At 32.1% G+C, this 26,960-nt stretch overlaps 1 protein-coding gene across 1 annotated transcript in view; it reads left to right on the forward strand.

The window, feature by feature from the left end:
• Positions 1-26,960, forward strand: part of chico — a 431,529-nt gene that overhangs the window by 170,380 nt on the left and 234,189 nt on the right. The window contains exon 3 of the mRNA XM_065500717.1: positions 26,086-26,305. Within this exon, the coding sequence (XP_065356789.1) occupies positions 26,086-26,305 (220 nt within the window). The remainder of the gene's footprint in view (positions 1-26,085; positions 26,306-26,960) is intronic.

The following is a 26,960-nucleotide window of genomic DNA, read 5'->3' on the forward strand; positions in this document are numbered from 1 at the left end:
CCGCTTTCGAAGACTTGGGACTTCGTGCCCGTTTTAATACTGTAACATACCGGTCCATTCCAACCTGTATTTGGGATTTATTATCTTTATTTAATGGTTGACTAATCTTGGGTATAGCGCCGCTTAATGGGTTAATTTTATTTGTAGTCAGTGTAGCATACTTTCAGGCATAAATAAAATATTTATATTTTCTGGTAACTCCAGATTAACAGCTGTTGAATTTTCTTTCGTTTGACAATCATTAGTTGTTGACAATGAGGGGGAACAAGAACGAGCCCGGTTAACAGGCTTGTCGGTTAAAAACAAGCTGTCATCTATTCTTCTGTTTGTTTTGTTTATATTTTTTTCATCTGCATTAACTGTAACGTATGCATTTCTGCCGTTTACACTTAACCTTCGCTCATTGTTTTCGTTAAAGAGACTCATTAAAGAGTAGTTGTAAATACTTTAGTTAACACTCTTGATCTTTATTTAATAGTTAATGCACAAAGTTAAAAAAATAAAGAATTTTAACTTATTTGTCTTTTAGTTCTTGTTTTTTATTTAATGATATTATTAAAATAATTAATAAACAGTTTATTTTCCGAAAGAATCATTAAAATAACGCATTAACTCGGAGTAAAAATAAAACACGTCCTATTTCAATCACAGTGTGATGAACACATTACGAAAGTCTTCAGCGGGTACCGTTTCAACATTTAAAAAAATTTAATTCTAAGGGACACTCTAATGGCTATGCACAAATCTAAGGGGGGTAATTGGTACTCTTTATTCTAGTCATATAATAAATCCATATCAGTTAAATTATAGAAATTTTCTGCCTATTTAAAAAACAACACAGAATAAATTAGTTTCATATTAAAATATTTTTTAGTACAAGATTTGAAAAAATATTTTATATTTTTTGTCTTATTTTAAGTGAAAAGAGAATATTGTTACGATTTACGAAAATTAAATTTGGTACAATCAGTTTCAAAAAAGTACAATTTTTAAGGTTCATTGGTACAATTTTTAAATTTCATTTGCCATCGCTGATGTGTGTGTATGTTGTACTTGCATTAAATATAAAAAAAATATAAATGTAAAAATAAAACACAGATGCGCAAAAATAAATTCTCTCACCAATACACTTACTCGCACTAACACATTCAAATCTCTATTTTATTCAGTGCACCTACACATACACAAATACAAAAACTGAAAAAATAAAGAAAAAGTCATACACCAGTGCTCATGCGTATTAATAGTTGCCTCGTTGAGTGGACAACGACTACTAAAATGTAAGAACATAAGAATACGTGTGATTTGATTCTGCAGCAGTGAACTATGTGCTCATTTTTCAAATAAAGTTTTCAAGCTGAAAAAAGTAAAAAAAATGCATTAGTGAAAAAGTGATTTTTTTAAAAATAGTTATAACTAAGAAACACTAACAAATGAAAACAACAACTCCCAAAATACGATGACGACTTACTGCTTCACACAACGGATAATGATTGGAACCTGGAATGTCCGAACCCTCTCTATACCATCAAGACTGGAACAAGTTTGCAATGAATTCAACTCTTATAATCTGGATATTCTTGGTCTGAGCAAAATCAGATGGTTAGATAATGGCTGCAGACAACTTCCTACCGGACATACTTTTATATACTCTGGTCATGACAGTAAACGAATAAATAGTGTCCGTTTTCTACTTTCATCCAGGGCGTACAAAACCCTTATCGATTATGTACCCTTCTCGGATCGGATTGTTAAGGTAAGATTTAATTCGAAATTCCGCAAGATAAGTATCCTACAGTGTTACGCTCCTACCGAACCTGATGATGGAGATTCGAAAGAAATCTTCTACGAACAACTCGAGGCTGCATTTAACACCATACCAACTGGTAATATCAAAATTTTACTAGGCGACTTCAACGCTATGGTGGGTATCAACAACGTCAGCATGAGGAAAGTTATGGGATCTCACGGTTTTGGTACCGTAGGAAACGACAACGGTGAACGTTTAGTTGATTTTGGTGCACATCACTGTTTATATATCGGTGGAACTAAGTTCCCACACAGGGATATTCATAAATATACATGGGAGTCACCCGACGGTCAAACACGTAACCAAATCGACCAAATCGACCACATCATAATAAATAAGTTATTTGTTGGATGTGAAATCTCGCCGAGGTGCTGATATTAATAGCGACCACCAATTATAATTAGCCGCAGGGCCCATGACAAAGGTTGCCCGAAACGACAAAAATACAACCTGTCGAATCTATCTAATCCACAAATTCATCTTGCCTAAAACAACGCATTAAGAGAACGCCTTCATTCGAACATGGAGTACCAGTGGCAGGATATAGTCCAAATCTGCGCGGACAGCGCAAAATCCGTGCTAGGTGTCAAAAGGCGCAATCATAAACCATGGCTAAGTGTTCAAACATGGGAGAATATAATGGCAGGTAGGCGAATGAAACATAAAGTTGATCGATCCAAATCTAGGGACGAAAAACTAAGACTCAAGGCTGATTATAGAACCGCCGCTCGTAGAGTCAAGCATATGGTAAGGATGGATTACGAGAAATACTACAATAATATCGCCAACGATATCAAAAAGGCTGCGAATACTGGCAACTTTCGTGATGTGTACAGTGCTATAGGGGACCTTAGTGGCAGACAATCCAGGACAACTACTAAGATAAAAGATGACAATGGTAACGAGCTTTTCACTATTGATCAACAACTTAACAGATGGTGTAGGGACTTGTTTATAAAATACTTGTAAATTTTTATTTTTATTTTTTGATCAAATTAGTTTCTGATATTGTTTTATATGAGTTAAAAAATATTTGATATTATTTGTTCATTATAATAATTTTCTTGATACGAAAATATTCTTAATTATAAAATAAATAATTTTAAAATAAATAAATTATTTCAATCTTTGATCCTACATATTTGAATCATTGATCCTAAATAAATTGGCGATCCTGCCAGGAGAGAAATAATTGAATTTTGCAATTTATCAAATCCATTTTACAAAATACGGAATAAATGTAAGATATTAATCGAATCATAAGAAGTTTCACAACATTCAATACGTTTTACGGAATTTCAAGAAACATTCCACTTATACAGAAGAAAATAAAAATGCAAGCGTCAAATTGAATTTTGATCAGAATTTGTAAGCGATTTTTTTTAAAAAATTTTGGACTTGGATTGCAAAATAATACACATATTAAGATAAGTACCTTAATAGTTTGTTTGGCGTGAATACCAAATATTGCAAATAAAAACTCACATTGATATACATATACGAAATAATCAAACTTACATTTCAATTTCATTTTGTTAAAATTTGTTTTATATTGTTGTAATAATTCTTGTTATGTTAATGTTTGTGTTTAGTTAAATAATTTTTGTAACTACAACCCCTTTAGCAATATTAATTATGGTTCTTACTAGATCGTTTACTAGAAACAATTCACTTTTAGACCCTCTACAACCAGACTTAGCAACAGAATTAAATTCATCAATAACTATACCACTATATCAAAGCTCTCCTAGCATCACTTTAGAAAAATGGAGACCAACAATTTATAAATTAACTTCTTGCTGACAAAATCTGGAATGTTTTAAGTAGTAAACAAGTATCTCATATTACTCAAAATTGTATTTCTACTATTAATCAAGAAAATACTCAAAATTTTTCAAAAATAACATCAGACATTTTTAAAAATTTGGAAAAATTAAGTTTAGAAGTTTTTGAACTTAGGAATTCTAGATCAAGAGACAGGAGTAGTTCAAATTACCGCAGAAACTCTAGAAGTAAATCACGCACCAAATTTGATAAATGCTGGTATCATTTTAAGTATGGCTCTAATGCTCACAAATGTATTCCGCCCTGCAATTTTCAGTCAAATAATTCTAATACAAATAATTTAAATTAAATAGTCCTATTATTACAGCGACGAATGATAGGATAAATTTTACACCATCTTACCATCGCTTATTTGTAAAAGATCGAAACAATAAACTAAATTTTTTAATTGATACAGGTGCATGTCTATCTGTAGTACCTGTTACAAAATTCAAAAATTGTAAATCAAATACTGAATTACTTTTATCTGCAGCAAACGGTACAAATATTAAAACATTTGGAAATACAATTTTAAATGTAGATATTGGATTAAGAAGAGATTTTAGTTTCCCATTTATTTTAGCTGATATTAGTACTCCAATTATTGGAGCAAATTTTCTTGAACATTTTTATATTTTAGTTGATATGAAGAACAAACAACTTCAAGACTCGTTAACCAAATTAAGAACATGTGGTTTATCAGGATATAGTGATATATTCTCTTTAAAAATTTTAACTTCTGAGAATAAATTTACGAAACTGTTACATAATTACCCGGAAATTACATCAGATCCAAACTATACAAAAACCGTTGTTCATAATACTGTACATAGAATTACAACTAACGGTACTTTACCTTTTTCAAGACCAAGGCGTTTAGATCCTGTTAAATTAGCTATAGCTAAAAAGGAATTCGAATATCTAATTAAAATCGGCGTTTGTCGACAGTCAATGTCTCATGTAGCTTCTCCATTACATTTAGTACCAAAGAAAGATCCGAATGATTGGAGAGCTTGTGGCGACTATCGTCGATTGAATTGTGTCACAGTTCCCGATAGATACCCCTTGCCAAATATACAGGATTTTAATTTTAATATGCATGGAAAGAAAATTTTCTCAAAAATTGATTTAGTTAGAGCATATCATCAAATTCCAGTTGCTCCCGATGATATTAATAAAACCGCTATAACGACACCTTTCGGAATGTTTGAATTTGTCAGAATGCCTTTTGGTTTGAGAAATAGTGCACAAACTTTTCAAAGATTTATAAACGAAGTATTTTGTGAAATAGATTTTGTGTTTATGTTGATATTTTAATTGCAAGTGCAAATGAAGAGGAACATTTATATCATCTTAAAATAGTATTTGAACAACTTAAAAAATTTGGCTTAAATATTAAACCTTCCAAATGTGTTTTTGGTCAAGAAGAATTCGATTTTTTAAGTTATCAAATTTCAAAAGATGGTATTCAACCTTCAAAAGACCGTATTAATGCAATTAGTACATTTGAAAAACCGTTAACTCTAAAGAAACTTCAGAAATTTCTAGGGATGATTAATTATTACCACAGATGTATACCAAAACTTGCTAAGGATCTTATTCCTTTACACAATTTAGTAACAGAAGGTATTAAAAATAAGGTGAACAATATCATGTGGACTAACGAAACAGAAGAAGCATTCAATATAGTTAAACAAAAATTTACTGAAACGACTTTATTGAATCACTATAATAAAGACGCAAAAATTTCATTAGCTGTCGATGCTTCAAATGTAGCTGTAGGATCAGTATTGCAACAATGCAATGGCAAAAGTTGGGAACCATTAGCATACTTTTCTAGAAAATTAAGCTCCACAGAAAAGCGTTATTCTACTTTTGATCGGGAACTATTGGGAATATACCTTTCTGTTAAACATTTTAAATACTTTTTAGAAGGCCATAATTTTACAATCTTTACAGACCATAAACCTCTGACTTATTAGGGCATTTCACGTCAAGTGAACCAACTTTTGAAATCGATGTCTTCCGATCGCGATGAAATTTGCACCAATGTTAGTTCTATTGGATAGTAATTCGGACACCATTTTTCAACAAGATCGGTCAGGAACTCTCTGAGTTATAGGAGGTCAAAATTTGATATTTTGGCCAAACAGGTGTTTTTTTTTATCCATATAACTTATTACCTATTGTTCTTAGCAAAATGTGTCCCAAATAGTTTAGATAGCTAATTATGCAATCTTTCGAAAAAAAAATTAAAAAAATTTAATAAAATATTTTTGATTTTTTTTTTTAAATCAAAAATATTTTTGACTTTTTTTTTCAAAATGGGCCCTTTTTATTTTTGTTTTTATTTTTTTTAAGAAAGCTTAGGTCTTTTTTTAGGACCATATAGGTCGCTTAGTGGGATGCGAGTGGGATATCTATCAAAAAAAATATTTTGTAACTCAAGATTTAAAATTTTTGAATTTTTTTGCAAAATCAAAAACTTTGTTGACTTTTTTTTAAAAAATGGACCCATTTTTTAATTTTTTTTTTGCTCAGAAGAAAGCTTATGTGTTTTCCTTTAACACCCTTTTTGTCGCTTAGTGGGATGCGAGTGGGATATCTATAAAAAAAATGTTTTGTAACTCAAGACATACAATTTTTTACTTTTTTTTGAAAAATCAAAAACCTTTTTGACTTTTTTTTTCCAAATGGACTCTTTTTTTATTAATTTTTTTTTTCAAAAGAAAGCTTAGGTCTTTTCCTTTAAAACCTTTTTGGTCGCTTAGTGGGATGCGAGTGGGATATCTATCAAAATAAATGTTTTGTAACTCAAGACAAAGGTTTTTAAATTTGCACTATTTTAATTTTTTTCATATTTGTGTGTAAACCTTAAAAATTAAACTTACGCAGAGAAACTAGACACATTAGCCTTTCCGATGGTATGTAACATACCCAACTAAAATTTCATAGCCTCGATACTATAATACCCATAATATGTTAACCTCAGGAATAAAAATAACTTTTTTTCTATGGAAATGTTGAATAATTTAATTTTGTTATTTATTTGTAATAATAATTAATTTAATATATAATAATAATAATAATAAAAAGATGAATAATTTAGTAAAATTTAATCTTAATCACAATAGATCAATTTATATAATAACTATTTTTACACTTAATTTATGAAGTTTTTAAATTTTCAAATATCCATACTTTTATCCTCCTTATTTGTCACCTTTATTAGCTGCTTTTTTTTGTCAATCCTTTCTTGGCGTTATTAGATTCAGCTACTGATTTCGCTGCTGGCTTCTTTTTTGGCTTTGGAAAGAAATCGCATTGAGTAGATGCAGAAAACTTTTTTAATTTGAGTCTTCCATCGACAAGCGGTATGAAAGCATGGTATTGAGCAGTGCCATCGATTGTTACCGCAGCATCGAATCTGCTCTTTAGTGTTTTCAATGTTTCCTCATGATCTTCTTTGCTACTAAAAACTATTTTAGTTTCTTTACAATAATTCTTTGCCCAATGGAATAAAGCAGTCGCATCTAAGATGCGATCTTGATGAGAGCACTGGAGGCTATACTTCGCTGCATTTCTTTTGAGGTTTGCTCCAATACCATCACATGCTCCTTTACCATGAGCAGTAGGATGAAAATGCCACTCAGCTGGCATTCCAAAATCTTTTTCATGAGCTGTAAGATTTGCGAAGCTACTTTTGTTTTTAAAATGTTGACGAGCTCCGTCCGAAAATTTTAGATAATTTAGTATTATCTTCTGGTACTCATAAACTGCAACGGTGTCATGTTTTAAATCGTCGGATATGATTGCCATACTTTTGTGTTCCAGGTTTTCTTCTTTCATGTAGTAAATAACTACTGTGAATATAGTTGCTTGGTCGTTATTGAAGTGGAATGCTTGTATGGAATCCATATTTATAGTTCTCTGCGAAATCAAATGAAATAATGAATTCACCAGACTTCAAATGTGTTTTCAAGTCCTTGAAGAATGACCACTGCTCTTTGACTAAAAAGTCATGGGTTCTCAAATTTAGCAATCCTCTACACAGTTCTTCCACAAAATCATCCACATTTAAAATTATGGTTTTCAGTGTGCATCTTTCAGTCTGAAGCCAAGATTCAAATTTTAACTCCTCAATACATTCTCGATCAAAAGAGTTGATTAAATTTTCTTTGATGGATGTGGTTTCCGGGCAATTCGAACATTCACCTAAGTGGCAAGAAGTTGTAGCATTAGGGCACATAGTCAATTTAAGGCAATCGCGGTAATGGTGTAAATCTTCTGATGAATCATCTTTTAAGTAATTTAAGTTGATTTCCTTCAACATCAATTTAACATTTTCATGGTAAATACAAACACATACTGTGTGAGTTCCGCTGCTTCCTGCCAAAACGCAATGTTTTGGCCTCAGTTGTGTAAATTTTGTGAATCCAATTTTGACATCCTCGTATTCAGATTGAAATGTTGCGAATAATTCATTCAGGTTACAGAGAACCATTCTCTTCTGCATTTGAACTTTCTTGCCATCGATTCGTACAGACATCCAGTCTTTCATCCCTGGCATCAGGCGACTCATATCATCTCGCTGATAAATCTGAGTTATTAGAGATTTAGTATCGCACTCCAAAGTTTTTCCCTTCTTTTTGTTTGGGAGTGTGAGAATCCCATGCTCAGCAACCAATTGTTTAGCAATTCTTGCTTTTCGTTGAGACGTTCCAAACTCAGTCATTGTTTTTGCAGAACTCCATGTTCTTGGAGCAAGCGTGAGAAGTTGAATTCTTTCAGCTTCACTCTGGGACGTTTTGTATTTCTCTTTTATTTGTTCAAGAACTTCTACTGCATCCTTATGGTATTGGTTTCGACACTCATTCGTTGAATTTGAAAAGTTAGAATAACCATCATCATCAACAGCTCTGTCTTCATTCTCGGAATTACTTTTGTCTTCATCTGGAATAACTTCAACGCAAGGCTCATTACTATTCAAATTCGGTAATTCGTTCAACTTTCCGAGCTCTTTCCTGCATGATCCACAAATTTTCAATCGTTTTGACAGCGTAGGGAATTTTTTTAATAAGCCGTCGGAAATATTTCGCATATCTGATGATCTGTGCTTCATTTTGTTAAAGGGATTAAAACAAAAAGACGAATAAATTTCATTTTCAACCTTAGCCTTTTTAGAAGTCGTAGACATTTTGAATTTTGTAAGTATTTATGTAAATAACACACGTCTTAACTTTAACGCTGTTTCTAAAAAACTGATTTCCGTATGTCTTCAGAATGACAATAAATAGTTTTTTAAGATCATATAGGTAGTACGTTTTAATGAATGAGTCTAAAATCTTTTATTAGGGTCAAGAAGGGCTTACATAATAAAGTACCTAGTTTAACCAAATGTTACAAATAATAATAAAAATAAACCACCATATAAATAACCTACCTGTCAACTTCTACCTCTCCACCCACTTCTTAAAGTCAAATGTCATAAAATAATAAATAAACTGGTGCTTCGGAGAAGGGCCATAAAATATTTCCACTTGATTCCAAAAATTTGTTTCTGGGGCACCTGATATTTTAACAATGAAAATCACGTGCGCTGAAAACTACCTCTAGGATTGACTAAAAAAGCCGCAAGATACAAAACTCAGACAAATTTTGGGGGTGGAAAATTAATAGCGGTCGGCCTCATATTGCACCCCTCCAGTGGCTATTATCGGTCAGTTGTTGTGGTTTTTATTTTTAAGGTTTTAGAAACACTTACACACAAATATGAAAAAAAATCAATTTAAAAACATTTGTCTTGAGTTACAAAACATTTATTTTGATAGATATCCCACTCGCATCCCACTAAGCGACCAAAAAGGTTTTAAAGGAAAAGACCTAAGCTTTCTTTTGAGAAAAAAATTAATAAAAAAAGAGTCCATTTTGGAAAAAAAAAAGTCAAAAAGGTTTTTGATTTTTCAAAAAAAGTAAAAAATTGTATGTCTTGAGTTACAAAACATTTTTTTTATAGATATCCCACTCGCATCCCACTAAGCGACAAAAAGGGTGTTAAAGGAAAACACATAAGCTTTCTTCTGAGCAAAAAAAAAATTTAAAAATGGGTCCATTTTTTTAAAAAAAGTCAACAAAGTTTTTGATTTTGCAAAAAAATTCAAAAATTTTAAATCTTGAGTTACAAAATATTTTTTTTGATAGATATCCCACTCGCATCCCACTAAGCGACCATATAGGTCGCTTAGGAAAAGACCTAAGCTTTCTTAAAAAAAATAAAAAGGGCCCATTTTGAAAAAAAAAGTCAAAAATATTTTTGATTTAAAAAAAAAAACAAAAATATTTTATTAAATTTTTTTAATTTTTTTTTCGAAAGATTGCATAAATAGCTATCTAAACTAATTGGGACACATTTTGCTAAGAACAATAGGTAATAAGTTATATGGATAAAAAAAAACACCTGTTTGGCCAAAATGTCAAATTTTTACCTCCTATAACTCAGAGAGTTCTTGACCGATCTTGTTGAAAAATGGTGTCCGAATTACTATCCAATAGAACTAACATTGGTGCAAATTTCATCGCGATCGGAAGACATCGATTTCAAAAGTTGGTTCACTTGACGTGAAATGCCCCATATATATTTTTCTACTGAAAATGGAAAAATAAAAACAAAAAAAATTACCTTTTTTCTATTTTTCAAATCCAAATGCATATAACTTTGGACTCAGTAACGATTTTTAAACAATTCTTTTTTTTTATTTGACATACACATTTGTTTCAAGTTCAATAAAAGTAAAATAGCGAAAATCGGAAATATATGGACCCGCTGTTATCAAAAAACTGGAGTAGGATGGGTAAAAATTTTGAAAATTTAATTTTGAAATGTGAATATCGTCTAAGGTATAAGAGTTAATTGATACCTAATGCAAGTTTTTTTGTAGTGCTCGACGAGGAGATTCTATACATGTATTTTTCTTTTAAATCAGAGAGCAAACGAAGAAATAGTATTGTATTAAAATTTAACATACCGAGGTCGCCTAATTTGGTAACCCCTGCCCGCGCTCTTGGTGGGATCATGAGATCCTAATTCAAAACAACACTTCCTCTTTTCGTATGTCAAATTTAATTTAAATCGGACCAACCGTTTAGTAGTTACAGATTTATTTCCCTCTTTCTTTTTCTACACCACTGTGCAGCGCCCTCTAGCGTGAGTTTAAGGTAAAAATAAATATCAAAAATGGATTCCCCGACCCCAAAAATAGTAAGATACCACAACTTTAGGGGATAATAAAAAGAAATAGGCATTGTTTTATCAAATTGTTAATGATTTTTTCTTGTTAGCCAGAGTTCCAAAATCACTAACTTCAAATGCGTGTGAAAAAAATCTTGGTCTGAACTAAAAAAAAGCAAGGTTGGTTACCGAAACGAATAACGGTATCGGTATTAATTTTATTATTATTTCGGCATTGGTAACGGTATCGGTATACCGGTATAAAACTAATATATCGGTATTTATACTGGTATTAAAATTAAATTAATCAAACCTAACAAAAAGTTATATTTAATTATATTTTTTTATTTAATAATTCAATAAAAAAACAGGCATTAATGCCCTTTTAATGTTTAGGAACACAAAAGTAATTACAAATATTTACCCCTTTGTTCATAAACAAATTTTAAATTTAAACAATGTTTTAAGGCAAAATTTCCATACAAAATTTGATTTGAAAACGTTGTTTAAATTTAAAATTTGTTTATGAATACGGCCTTTAATATTTAAATTAGGAAATATTTTGTTAATTAGTATTTATTTAATATCAATCGAGGTAAAAATACAAGCATCTTCTGATTGTATTACAAAAACAAAAGAAATTTTTAAAATAAAGAGTGAGACAGAAAAAGCATATACTTGTATTAAGTTAAATAAAACTTAAACCGTTCAATTTAAAAATTCTCAAAAATACGTAAGTTTATTTTACTATTGTACAAATTCATTACATATTAAAATATTGGCATATTACTCGGTATTTATAAATTTATCCACTTTTTCCGGACATCCTCCCATTAAAGATTTTATAGTTGCTTCCGTTACCTTTTTGACGATATGGTCCAAGAAAATTCTTGTGGAATTTTGTGTGTTTTTTGTCCGGTATTGTTCTTGAACATTGCCTCGTTCATCAGCCACATTAAAATCATGACCCAGAAGTTGTGAAACACATAAGTTTCATCACCAGGTGTATTTTTTAATAAAATTTGAGCTCAATTTTTTCGCTCGTTCTTTTGTTTATAAGTTCTTTACCGCATTGCGATCTGGAACTTTCTGAACCTTATACAACTTCAACCCAGCATTTATTTTGGCTCTGCCCACAAAATAATCAGAGCATTTAACTTTACTGATAGAAGTTTTTTTTAGAAGCTTTTCTGATAGAAGTGTTCGGTGCTCTTCGAAAGAGTTGTTCGAATTCTTTTGTTTTACCAATATCTGTTAGAACTTTTTTCATTCTGATCCTGGTTTTCTTTCAAGGTTCAAGTTTTAATTATTTTTTCACTCTTTAATACTATTATCGGATATCGCATAGATGCATATTTCGGAATTACCAAAATATAATTGGAATTTTAAAATTAAGAAATTTAAATATTTCAATATACAAATTAAGTATTAACAGTTTAATAATGACTTTAATATAATAATTATTTAAGCGTGAGGTCTTTTTTATAAAAATACTAGCTTACCCGGTGCTCTTCACCACCCCAATTAGAAGAGTGAAATAGTACTATTAAGTCTGAGAACAAAGAAAAAGTACCAAGAAGTATGGCCTTGAATTTTCACTCACTTGGTACCATAGACGCCTAATTTCATATTTCTATGTCCATTATTGCAGAAAATTCAAAAAGTACCAAAAAGTCCCCACTTGTGGTTTCCCACTCACTCCCATATAAGCTTAATTTCATGGTTTTAGGTTAATTGGTGAAGAAATTACAAAAAGTCGAATTCTCACTCACTTAGGACCATATATGCTAAATATCATGTTTCTAAGTTCATTGTTATAGAAAAGTCAAAAAAGTACCATTAGAATAAAGAAAAAGTACCAAAAAGTCTCCCCCTAGAATTCTCACTCACTTTAGAACATATACGATTAATTTCATATTTTTATGTCCATTATTACAGAAAATTCAAAAAAGTACCGCTACAATATATAAAAAGTACCAAATATCATTCACTTGTGGATTCCCAATCACTCCATATAAGCTTTATTTCATGTTTCTAGGTCCATTGGTGAAGAAATTACAAAAAGTACCATTCGAATAAAGAAAAAGTACCAAAAAGTCTCCCCTACAATTCTCACTGACTTAGGACCGAGTATGCTTAATTTCATGTTTCTAAGTAAATTGTTATACAAAATTAAAAAAAAAGTACCATTATAATAAAAAAAGTACCATGAAGTATCCGCTTGAATTTTCACTCACATAGGACCATATACGCTGAATTTCATGTTTCTAGGTCCATTATTATAGAAAATTCAAAAAGTACCATTATAATATAGAAAAAGTACCAAAAAGCAGACACTTGTGGATTCCTACCCACTCTGGCCCATGTAAGCTTTATTTCATGTTTCTAGGTTCATTGGTGAAGAAAATACAAAAAGTACCATTCGATTAAAGAAAAAGTACAAAAAAGTCTACCCCTAAAATTCACACTCACTTAGGACCATATATGCTTAATTTCATGTTTCTAAGTCCATTGTCATATTAAATTTCAAAAAGTACCATTAGATGAATAAAAAAGTACCTAGAGGTCTTTTTTATAAAAATACTAGCTTACCCGGTGCTCTTCGCCACCCCAATTAGAAGAGTGAAATAGTACTATTAAGTCTCCCTTTGTGAATCTGATTGTAAATGTCTAATTTCATATTCCTGGATCCATTATTATAGAAAATGCAAAAGAAAGTTACCACTAAAGTCACCTTTTGTGAATTCAAATTCATTCAGAATCTTGTGTGCCTAATTTTAAATTTTTAGGTTTATTATTATAAAATATTCAAAAAGTACCATTGCAATAAACAAAGAGTACCATTAATTATCACTTTTGAATTCGCACTCACTAAACCATAACCCGTCAAGTTTGAATTTTAAATTTGTATAAATTTCTATAACAATTAATATTTAAAAATTATCACAAAACCGAAAAAAAACGAAACCGCGGTTTTGAATTTTTTCGGGTTTTTGGAAACTCTAGGTTCGTTATTATAGTAAATTCAAAAAAGTACCTATGAGAACAAAGAAAAAGTACCAAGAAGTATGGCCTTGAATTTTCACTCACTTGGGACCATAGACGCCTAATTTCATATTTCTATGTCCATTATTGCAGAAAATTCAAAAAGTACCAAAAAGCCCCCACTTGTGGTTTCCCACTCACTCCCATATAAGCTTAATTTCATGGTTTTAGGTTAATTGGTGAAGAAATTACAAAAAGTCGAATTCTCACTCACTTAGGACCATATATGCTAAATATCATGTTTCTAAGTTCATTGTTATAGAAAAGTCAAAAAAGTACCATTAGAATAAAGAAAAAGTACCAAAAAGTCTCCCCCTAGAATTCTCACTCACTTTAGAACATATACGATTAATTTCATATTTTTATGTCCATTATTACAGAAAATTCAAAAAAGTACCGCTACAATATATAAAAAGTACCAAATATCAGGCACTTGTGGATTCCCAATCACTCCATATAAGCTTTATTTCATGTTTCTAGGTTCATTGGTGAAGAAATTACAAAAAGTACCATTCGAATAAAGAAAAAGTACCAAAAAGTCTCCCCTACAATTCTCACTGACTTAGGACCGAGTATGCTTAATTTCATGTTTCTAAGTAAATTGTTATACAAAATTAAAAAAAAAGTACCATTATAATAAAAAAAAGTACCATGAAGTATCCGCTTGAATTTTCACTCACATAGGACCATATACGCTGAATTTCATGTCCATTATTATAGAAAATTATAGAAAATTCAAAAAGTACCATTATAATATAGAAAAAGTACCAAAAAGCAGACACTTGTGGATTCCTACCCACTCTGGCCCATGTAAGCTTTATTTCATGTTTCTAGGTTCATTGGTGAAGAAAATACAAAAAGTACCATTCGATTAAAGAAAAAGTACAAAAAAGTCTACCCCTAAAATTCACACTCACTTAGGACCATATATGCTTAATTTCATGTTTCTAAGTCCATTGTCATATAAAATTCAAAAAGTACCATTAGATGAATAAAAAAGTACCTATAGTTCAGTTCTCACATTTTGGTACCTAAATATTGTACCCTATTCCTAACACAAACTTCACTCAGATACATATCAGCTAACTTTAATGTCGATAAGTGAAATAATTTAAAATATTAAAAAAAGTACCATTAGGAGAAAAGTACCAATTTCCCTTTTCTTTCTTGAAACAATCAAGTTCGAACTTTAAAAATATTCCATTTTGCCAAAATTGTTTATGCTACAGACATGTCTCAAATCTGTGTTAATGTGCCCAAGAAAAAATAAGTTTTAAAAAAAGTACCAAACTGTTTACCCGGATTTGGCCCAATATATACCTTGGCACTCGAGTTCCAAATAACACCCTGTTAGTTAATTTTTGTACGAATCCAGGAACCAATGTTAAAAAATGATCAAAATTGGCTTAATAATTTCAATAAAATGTATTTTCCCGATTTTATCCCCTTTTTGGTACCTTTTTTATCCCCATTGCTTTGGTAAAATTTAATTCAAATAAATTTCTGTATCGTGGTGCGAGCTCATAATAAAATATTCGTATGTCTATGTCAAATTATAGAAAAACATATTTTATGAAAAAGTACCAAAAATAAACACAATTTTGATCCCCAAAGGGTTCGAATTTCCAAAAAGTACCAAACTTATATTTTTTTATTTTTTGTTAATTAAAGAAAACGATTTAAAATTTGTTTCTATGTTTATTGGGGTGCAAAAAAAGTACCAAAATACAGTTTTTACCCGTTTTCTCCCCTAAAAGTTTCGAATTTCCAAAAAGTACGAAACACCTGTCAGCTTATTTTTTAAATGGAGTAACATGCTATTTTAAGTTTTTTTGTATCTTTATTAATTTTGAAGATATAAGGTTACCGAATTTACCCGTTTTTACCCTTTTTTACCCCCTAAACGTTCGAATTTCCAAAAATCCCTTCATATCGGATCGTTTTGGGGAGGGAGGAACCCACAGTTAAAATTTCGTGATTCTAGCTTCAACCGTTTGGGCTGTGCGACGATGAATCAGTCAGTCAGTCATTCGATTTCAAAAGTTGGTTCACTTGACGTGAAATGCCCCATATATAAAAGAGTAACGTTACTGACTGACGTTACTCTTTTATATATGGGGCATTTCACGTCAAGTGAACCAACTTTTGAAATCGATGTCTTCCGATCGCGATGAAATTTGCACCAATGTTAGTTCTATTGGATAGATTTTTCAACAAGATCGGTCAAGAACTCTCTGAGTTATAGGAGGTAAAAATTTGACATTTTGGCCAAACAGGTGTTTTTTTTATCCATATAACTTATTACCTATTGTTCTTAGCAAAATGTGTCCCAAATAGTTTAGATAGCTATTTATGCAATCTTTCGAAAAAAAAATTAAAAAAATTTAATAAAATATTTTTGATTTTTTTTTTTTTAAATCAAAAATATTTTTGACTATTTTTTCAAAATGAGCCCTTTTTATTTTTTTTTTTATTTTTTTTTAAGAATGCTTAGGTCTTTTCCTAAGCGACCTATATGGTCGCTTAGTGGGATGCGAGTGGGATATCTATCAAAAAGAATATTTTGTAACTCAAGATTTAAAATTTTTGAATTTTTTTGCAAAATCAAAAACTTTGTTGACTTTTTTTAAAAAAATGGACCCATTTTTAAATTTTTTTTTTGCTCAGAAGAAAGCTTATGTGTTTTCCTTTAACACCCTTTTTGTCGCTTAGTGGGATGCGAGTGGGATATCTATAAAAAAAATGTTTTGTAACTCAAGACATACAATTTTTTACTTTTTTTTGAAAAATCAAAAACCTTTTTGACTTTTTTTTTTCCAAAATGGACTCTTTTTTTATTAAATTTTTTTTCTCAAAAGAAAGCTTAGGTCTTTTCCTTTAAAACCTATTTGGTCGCTTAGTGGGATGCGAGTGGGATATCTATCAAAATAAATGTTTTGTAACTCAAGACAAAGATTTTTAAGAGGTTTTTAAATTTAAAAATTAAACTTACGAAAAGAAACTAGACACATTAGCCTTTCCCTTGGTTCACTTGACGTGAAATGCCCCATATATAGATTTAATTTTTATTTCAATATTTGGCAACATCAATGTATAGCATCTTCAGGAAAAAAATGTTGTTTTTGTTATTTCAAAATATTTGTCATATGAAAAAGTATGTACATATATGAACATTTTTAAACATACAATCAAAAAATATTAAAATTAGTTTTTAAATGAATATAATATTATTTGTTCTTTTATTAATTCCCCTTCTTATGAACTATGTAAATATATTACGAACATTTTAAAAAAGATAACGGAAAATTCAAAATATAATGTAAAAGACTCACTACAATTTAAGGAAAGAAAAAAGAACCAATATATACAGGATCAGGAAAAACTAATTTCATTTGATGTAGTATCATTATTCCCAAGTATACCGGTTGAGCAATAAATATTGTTACGAAATTGTACTTGAATTCAAATATAACGATTTTAAAGGCTGATTTAAAAGTAGCATAATGTTTTCAGATAACAGTGCTATAAAACTGTAACATATCTGTGGGCATTGTTAAATAAAAGCTTTCAGTTGATTTGATCGTAGGTTGGCAACGCTGTATTCGATTTCGAATATTCAGTTAAAGAACATTGTAGAAAGTACACCACAGATGGCGTATGTATTAGAAACCTCTAGACAGTTAAAGAGAAATCTAGAGTGCAGATGGCAGTGTTATAAATAGTAGCAGAGGTTGCAGTCGTTAGTGAGTTTATCAGAGACGCTTTTCGAATAAACATCAACTAAGTGCCTTAAAGTGTGTTGTGTTTTTCAAGTAAATTCGAGTACATTATAAATTGTGTCTGTATTTCTGAGAATTTATAAACGTGTATAAAAAACATTGAGTGTCTATTTAATTCTGTTGTTGTTGTACATTTTAAAGAAATAAAGAGTTGTTACAATTTTCAAACTACTAAACGGCTTTTATTTGCAATCAAAAGTATCCGGTTTATTTAAAGGAAATATACCAAACGTTTTGAATAGGTTAAAACGTAACAATTGGTGTCAGAAGTGGGATTGCAAAATAATAAGCATGAAGTTTTGAGGAACTAAAAGTTGAACAACTCAAGAAAGAACTGAGTAAGTTGGAGTTACCAACAGCAGGTAATAAGGCGGAATTGCAGAAGAGGCTCATAGATGAATTTAAGCGCCGTGATATTGACATCGGTGCTTACGAATTCGAGTATAAGGAAGAAATGGAAGTTTCTACACGTTCAACAACAAATAGCTTAGATTTAAGCACAATGTTCGCGGCTATGATGGAAAAAATGGAAACAGCCAACGAGAAACTACTGTCTGAAGTTAAAGAAGTTCAAGAAACTTCTAAAGTAAACAACGAGAACCTGGAAGCGAAAATGAACGAAAATTCGAAACAGCTTGCGAAGGTTAAAACTGAACTTCAAGAAACTTCTAGAGTCAACAATGAAAGATTATTAGCTGAAGTTCAAGTCAACAACGAGAAACTCCTAGCTGAAATGGAAACGAAATTTCAAGAATCATCTAGAGTCACAGACAAGAAAATTCAGGAAATGTCTGAGGTTATTAACAGCAGAGTGGATGTCGTTGACAAAAAGGTGTCTGAATTAGAGAGCGACCTAGAAAAACAATCCCAAGATGTTGATAATAAAGTTCTCGATCTGAAAATGAAAATTAATAATCTTCAATGCCAAGACGGACCGGTGCGAATTATTTCAGAAACATCGAGTAGAATAAAGGCTACTAGTTTTGATGGCACCACACCATTTAATGTGTTCAAGTTCCAGTTTGATACAGTTGCCATTAGAAACATGTGGAACAATGAAGAAAAAGCTATAGAATTGATATTGGCCTTAAAAGGGAATGCAGCAGTAGTTCTTGAAAGCGTGCCAGCAAGCAACAGAAATTGTTTTGATGACATAATGGAGGCGCTAAAACGTAAGTACGGTGGCGAACATAAAAAAGAATTATACCGAATGGAATTGCGTGGTAGAGTGCAGAATGCCAATGAGACGCTACAAGATTTTGCGATGGAAATCGAGCGTTTGCTACAGCTTATTTATCCAGGGGAGAACCATCCGATTTTGGAGCATTTGAAGATAGAGGCATTTGTGAATGGTATTCGCGATCCAGAGATAAAATATGCGGTATGTGCCACACCAAAGTCTTCATTCTTTGAAACCGTCTCATTCGCGCTGGTACAAGAAACTGCAAAGATAATTTCAAAGCCCCAGGTGTGTAATGTGCGGAAAATCGAGGTTGTCGCTGAAAATGATAGAAGTATGGTCAACGAATTAAAGGAATTAAAAGAGTCAGTTTTAAAGGCTTTAAGTAAGAGACAAACTAAAGCCAAATTTAAATGTTATAACTGTGGAAAAATGGGTCACATTCAGCGAAACTGCAGAGCACCAAGAAAGCGAATCAGATATGTTTCACCATCAAGAAATAACCAGCTGGCGAATCATAAAGTATTACAGGAGCCACCTTTAAAGCGAGCTAGCACTGAGGGACAGGATCTGACACCCACACCTGATGGCCCTACCATCTCCATATCAGTACTGCAGCAGGAAAATAACAATCTTACTGCTAGTGGGTACATCAACGGTCGGAAGCACATCCTTACTATGGACACGGGAGCGTCGCAGTCTATCATCAGAACAGATTTAGTAAAGAAATCGATGGAACCAATTTGCAATGTAAGTCTACGCACCGCTACTGAAGAGCCTGCCGCTGTCCATGGTAAAGTTAATGCGAAACTAACTATTGGTATTATTAGCGTAAATCATGTCTTTGTTGTGGCTGATATTGTGGACGAAGTAATCATTGGTGCAGACTTCATGATCAGTCACAGCATTACCTTGGATATGGGACAAAAAGTCATGAATTGGAGAAATGTTAAAATACCCCTTGACGTCGGATATGAGAGCAAGTCTCGAGTAAGAAAGTTAGTTTTTGTTGAGCACAAAAGGTTGCCACCGCAGTCAGAGGATTTGGTATGGGCCCGTGAGGAAGTGGAGGATTGTATAGACAATGGTTTGTTGGTATTAGAACCAGCGGATGTGAGAAGTGGCCATGTAACAATGGAGTCCCTCGTTGAACAGTGCAACGACAGAATGGTTCCTGTTGGAGTGATAGGTATGTCCCGCAGAGAAAAGATCATCAGGCCGGGTTCCAAGATGGGTGAAGGTGCTTCTGCAGAAAAAGAAATGCATGAACTCGTTCGGAGCCGAATTAAAATGATAAATGACCAAATGAAGACCAGACATAGCTCACAATGTAATAAGGATTTGTCATCCAAATTAAGGAATCACTGCAAAGGAACACATAGTGTGGTTAAGAAATTGGACGACATGGTTTATAGAATACGGAAATGTGGAAGACCGATATCGGGAATTAAAGTTGAACATCTGAAACGTCTAGCCGCCTATGGGAGAAGTGAATCTATGCCTATTCGGGACGAACAGGCTTAAGCGGGGGGCAGTGTTACGCGAATTGTACTTGAATTCAAATATAACGATTTTAACGGCTGATTTAAAAGTAGCATAATGTTTTCAGATAACAGTGCTGTAAAACTGTAACATATCTGTGGGCATTGTTAAATAAAAGCTTTCAGTTGATTTGATCGTAGGTTGGCAACGCTGTATTCGATTTCGAATATTCAGTTAAAGAACATTGTAGAAAGTACACCACAGATGGCGTATGTATTAGAAACCTCTAGACAGTTAAAGAGAAATCTAGAGTGCTGATGGCAGTGTTATAAATAGTAGCAGAGGTTGCAGTCGTTAGTGAGTTTATCAGAGACGCTTTTCGAATACACATCAACTAAGTGCATTAATGTGTGTTGTGTTTTTCAAGTAAATTCGTGTACATTATAAATTGTGTCTGTATTTCTGAGAATTTATAAACGTGTATAAAAAACATTGAGTGGCTATTTATTCTGTTGTTGTTGTACATTTTAAAGAAATAAAGAGTTGTTACAATTTTCAAACTACTAAACGGCTTTTATTTGCAATCAAAAGTATCCGGTTTATTTAAAGGAAATAAACCAAACGTTTTGAATAGGTTAAAACGTAACAATTGGTGTCAGAAGTGGGATTGCAAAATAATAAGCATGAAGTTTTGAGGAACTAAAAGTTGAACAACTCAAGAAAGAACTGAGTAAGTTGGAGTTACCAACAGCAGGTAATAAGGCGGAATTGCAGAAGAGGCTCATAGATGAATTTAAGCGCCGTGATATTGACATCGGTGCTTACGAATTCGAGTATAAGGAAGAAATGGAAGTTTCTACACGTTCAACAACAAGCAGCTTAGATTTAAGCACAATGTTCGCGGCTATGATGGAAAAAATGGAAACAGCCAACGAGAAACTTCTGTCTGAAGTTAAAGAAGTTCAAGAAACTTCTAAAGTAAACAACGAGAACCTTGAAGCGAAAATGAACGAAAATTCGAAACAGCTTGCGAAGGTTAAAACTGAACTTCAAGAAACTTCTAGAGTCAACAATGAAAGATTATTAGCTGAAGTTCAAGTCAACAACGAGAAACTCCTAGCTGAAATGGAAACGAAATTTCAAGAATCATCTAGAGTCACAGACAAGAAAATTCAGGAAATGTCTGAGGTTATTAACAGCAGAGTGGATGTCGTTGACAAAAAGGTGTCTGAATTAGAGAGCGACCTAGAAAAACAATCCCAAGATGTTGATAATAAATTTCTCGATCTGGAAATGAAAATTAATAATCTTCAATGCCTAGACGACCGGTGCGAATTATTTCAGAAACATCGAGTAGAATAAAGGCTCCTAGTTTTGATGGCACCACACCATTTAATGTGTTCAAGTTCCAGTTTGATACAGTTGCCATTAGAAACATGTGGAACAATGAAGAAAAAGCTATAGAATTGATATTGGCCTTAAAAGGGAATGCAGCAGTAGTCCTTGAAAGCGAGCCAGCAAGCAACAGAAATTGTTATGATGACATAATGGAGGCGCTAAAACGTAAGTACGGTGGCGAACATAAAAAAGAATTATACCGAATGGAATTGCGTGGTAGAGTGCAGAATGCCAATGAGACGCTACAAGATTTTGCGATGGAAATCGAGCGTTTGCTACAGCTTATTTATCCAGGGGAGAACCATCCGATTTTGGAGCATTTGAAGATAGAGGCATTTGTGAATGGTATTCGCGATCCAGAGATAAAATATGCGGTATGTGCCACACCAAAGTCTTCATTCTTTGAAACCGTCTCATTCGCGCTGGTACAAGAAACTGCAAAGATAATTTCAAAGCCCCAGGTGTGTAATGTGCGGAAAATCGAGGTTGTCGCTGAAAATGATAGAAGTATGGTCAACGAATTAAAGGAATTAAAAGAGTCAGTTTTAAAGGCTTTAAGTAAGAGACAAACTAAAGCCAAAGTTAAATGTTATAACTGTGGAAAAATGGGTCACATTCAGCGAAACTGCAGAGCACCAAGAAAGCGAATCAGATATGTTTCACCATCAAGAAATAACCATCTGGCGAATCATCAAGTATTACAGGAGCCACCTTTAAAGTGAGCTAGCACTGAGGGACAGGATCTGAAACCCACACCTGATGGCCCTACCATCTCCATATCAGTACTGCAGCAGGAAAATACAATCTTACTGCTAGTGGGTACATCAACGGTCGGAAGCACATCCTTACTATGGACACGGGAGCGTCGCAGTCTATCATCAGAACAGATTTAGTAAAGAAATCGATGAAACCAATTTGCAATGTAAGTCTACGCACCGCTACTGGAGAGCCTGCAGCTGTCCATGGTAAAGTTAATGTGAAACTAACTATTGGTGGTATTAGCGTAAATCATGTCTTTGTTGTGGCTGATATTGTGGACGAAGTAATCATTGGTGCAGACTTCATAATCAGTCACAGCAGTACTTTGGATATGGGACAAAAAGTCATGAATTGGAGAAATGTTTAAATACCCCTTGACGTCGGATATGAGAGCAAGTCTCGAGTAAGAAAGTTAGTTTTTGTTGAGCACAAAAGGTTGCCACCGCAGTCAGAGGATTTGGTATGGGCCCGTGAGGAAGTGGAGGATTGTATAGATAATGGTTTGTTGGTATTAGAACCAGCGGATGTGAGAAGTGGCCATGTAACAATGGAGTCCCTCGTTGAACAGTGCAACGACAGAATGGTTCCTGTTGGAATGATAGGTATGTCCCGCAGAGAAATGATCATCAGGCCGGGTTCCAAGATGGGTGAAGGTGCTTCAGCAGAAAAAGAAATGCATGAACTCGTTCGGAGCCGAATTAAAATGATAAATGACCAAATGAAAACCATATATAGCTCACAACGTAATAAGGGTTTGTCATCCAAATTAAGGAATCACTGCAAAGGAACACATTGGGTGGTTAAGAAATTGGACAACATGGTTTATAGAATACGGAAATGTGGAAGACCGATATCGGGAATTAAAGTTGAACATCTGAAACGTCTAGCCGCCTATGGGAGAAGTGAATCTATGCCTATTCGGGACGAACAGGCTTAAGCGGGGGGCAGTGTTACGAAATTGTACTTGAATTCAAATATAACGATTTTAACGGCTGATTTAAAAGTAGCATAATGTTTTCAGATAACAGTGCTGTAAAACTGTAACATATCTGTGGGCATTGTTAAATAAAAGCTTTCAGTTGATTTGATCGTAGGTTGGCAACGCTGTATTCGATTTCGAATATTCAGTTAAAGAACATTGTAGAAAGTACACCACAGATGGCGTATGTATTAGAAACCTCTAGACAGTTAAAGATAAATCTAGAGTGCAGATGGCAGTGCCTTAAAGTGTGTTGTGTTTTTCAAGTAAATTCGTGTACATTATAAATTGTGTATGTATTTCTGAGAATTTATAAACGTGTATAAAAAACATTGAGTGGCTATTTAATTCTGTTGTTGTTGTACATTTTAAAGAAATAAAGAGTTGTTACAATTTTCAAACTACTAAACGGCTTTTATTTGCAATCAAAAGTATCCGGTTTATTTAAAGGAAATAAACCAAACGTTTTGAATAGGTTAAAACGTAACAATATAATAGAAGAAAAATGGAATACCATAGAAGACCACTAAAATTGAAAAATTGCTGTTTTTACGTATACTTAAATTTTGTATAGAAGACAATAGATATTTCCAATATAATAATAATGTTTATATACAACAGAAAGGACTTCCAATGGGATCTCCTGCTTCTCCAATTGTAGCAGATATGGAGAAGTTACTAGACACCTTTATTGAAAAATTAAGTATAAAACCAAAAATAATGACAAAGTATGTAGATGATTTGTTTTGTGTTATTTCTGAAAATGCAATTGACGACATGTTAATAACTTTAAATGATTTCAACCAATATATTAAATTTACAATAGAGAAAGAGTGTGATTCAAAACTTCCATATTTAGATACCTTATTGATTAGGAAGAACAATAATTTAGTAATGGATTGGTATCAAAGACCTACGGCTTCTGGAAGAATCATTAACTACTATTCAAAACACAATAAACGAATCATTATAAATACAGCTAAAATTTTAATAAATAGAATATTAACGATAAGTGACAAAGAATTTCACAAAAGGAATAAAGAAAAGATTAAAAATATATTAAGTGACAATAATTTTCCACTTCCTCTAATTAATAAATTAATAGGACAATACAAAGATAAAAATATTAATAATACAAATAACAGATTAGAGCCAAAAATTTACAAATCTTTAACTTATGTACCAGAAATTTCAGAAAGATTAGAAAAATCAAAAATATTCGATACGATCAAATATAGAATTGCATATAAAATGTATAATACATTAAATAAATTATTCAGTAGGACAAAAGATAAAATGCTAAAATGGGATATGTCGAATATAGTATACAAAATACCTTGTGATGGAAATGATACAGAAAATTGTAATAATGTTTATGTAGGTACAACGAAAAATAAACTAAAAACAAGAATAGCTGGACATAAATCTGACCAAAAATACGGAGACAATAATTCACAAAAAACTGCATTATTTTCTCATTGTGCAAAATTTAATCACTATCCAAACTTTGAAAATGTATCAGTATTAAACACAGAAAATAACTATAAACGTCGTTATATGTTAGAAATGTTACAAATAACACTATACAACAAAATCAAATTTTTTCCAAAATTGTCTTTTTTCTGACTTTCTAGTTGAATTTTCCGTTTTGATGTATTCAGGGACTTATAGTAAAATTTCACGTATAATATTTTTGCGGAACATTTTAACCCCTTAAATCCCTGTTGTAATGGTGTTTATTGCTCATTTTTAAAAGAAGGACAAAAAAGACCCATGTCTTGAGGATTTAGAGGGTTAACATATTATACAAAAATATTTTCCGTAAAATTTAACATAACTTTGCTGAACACATTTTATACCTAAAATGTAAGGATAACATGGTTTCTTATGACGATTAACAATAAGAATGTGCCAGAGTTGGGAAACTTTAAGCCCCCCTCAAATGATACTCAGATGTAAACTTTCAAAACGCCGATACACGTGTCTTTTTTTTTGTCTCCTCTATCAAAATTTATTGGTCGGATCTCGTAATTTTTTTTGGTGTTGTAAGTGTAATTAATATACCAACAACACAGAGAATTAACTTTAAAGCAGACACCGAAAATGTAGCTGAAATGTACAGACATTTAATACATAAGAAATAACACAACTATTATAAATACAATATTTTTGTTTATAAAACACTGAAAATATTTTGAGAGTATCAAATGAGTCTCGGATGTATCATACATAATAATTTTACCATCCCTGGCGTCAAGGTTCAAATACTATTTTCTACTGTGTATGTAATTTTAAAAATGTTTGCAAAATTGAATTTATGAATTTGGCTTCCCATATTCTAATTCCTAATAATAGTAAGTTAAATAGATGATATTTACAATAGAAGATTGTTGGTGACGCTCTTGGCAGGGTAGAAAATGCATTCCAATTGTCTAAAAATTTTAGTATTCAGTGATATTCTTTGAATTATTACAAATAAATTATAATAAAAAATGAACTTAAGCCTAATTAAAATTTACTTTCAAATTTGTGTATGAATTATATACGTATTTTATAATTATATTATGAATACAATTATAAATTTATTCTCAAATATTTCAGCTCATAATTTTAGTAGGGATAGGTGCGACAGTTTACCTACAAGAAATCGCACTTCGAGTGAATGCAGCAACCACAGCATTCGGATGATGCCAATAACATCAAGTAATCGGGTAATGAATTTTCAAATTAGTAATACTTCTCCTGTTGTCTATTCTGCAAGTGAAGAGTCTGTTAGCGTCGATGATTCTGAAGAAAGCATTGGAATGCCCCATTTGTTAAGGTAAGTTGTAATTCATATATAATTTCAATTATATAATTGTAATAACACTGTCCAACAAATAGAGACTTTTTGATTGGTACAGAATAGTGACCCTATAATTCTGAAAGGGAATGTTGAGTAGATCATATTTTTAGAATAAACTTATAGTCCAGCTGGTCTTATTTTTTTTACAGTGGGTCAAAGTTTTCATTTTTTATCGAAGGGAGCTTATACTAACTGAAAAAATGTTGTTGTTTATGTGGATAATTTCTGTGGAAGATCTTAACCCTCTAGCTCCTCTATTTTGGGAACCTTTTTTGAGGAAATCGAAAAAAGTCCTTTCAAAAAGGACAATTAAGGATTCAAATATTCTACGAAAATTTTTGCCGGAAAATTTCAGTGGGGGTCACCAAAGATACCAAAGTTTAAATAAACCCAGTTGGCCATGTCATCAAGACAACGTCTCGACTTCTCTCTCATGTTTTCTTTGATGACAGTTAGATACTGTATCCTCCAAATTGTCGTTGATAACAGTATAGTGGACACTATCCATAACCCGGTCGTCAATATACCCACTTTGTCATCAGACTTTTTTGTAGAAACCATTTTATTAACATTAAACCATTTTATTAATTCTAAACATATTTATTAATAATGCAAATAAAAAATTTTAAAT

The sequence above is a fragment of the Calliphora vicina genome, chromosome 2 (assembly GCF_958450345.1).
Source record: "Calliphora vicina chromosome 2, idCalVici1.1, whole genome shotgun sequence".
Lineage (NCBI taxonomy): Eukaryota > Metazoa > Arthropoda > Insecta > Diptera > Calliphoridae > Calliphora > Calliphora vicina.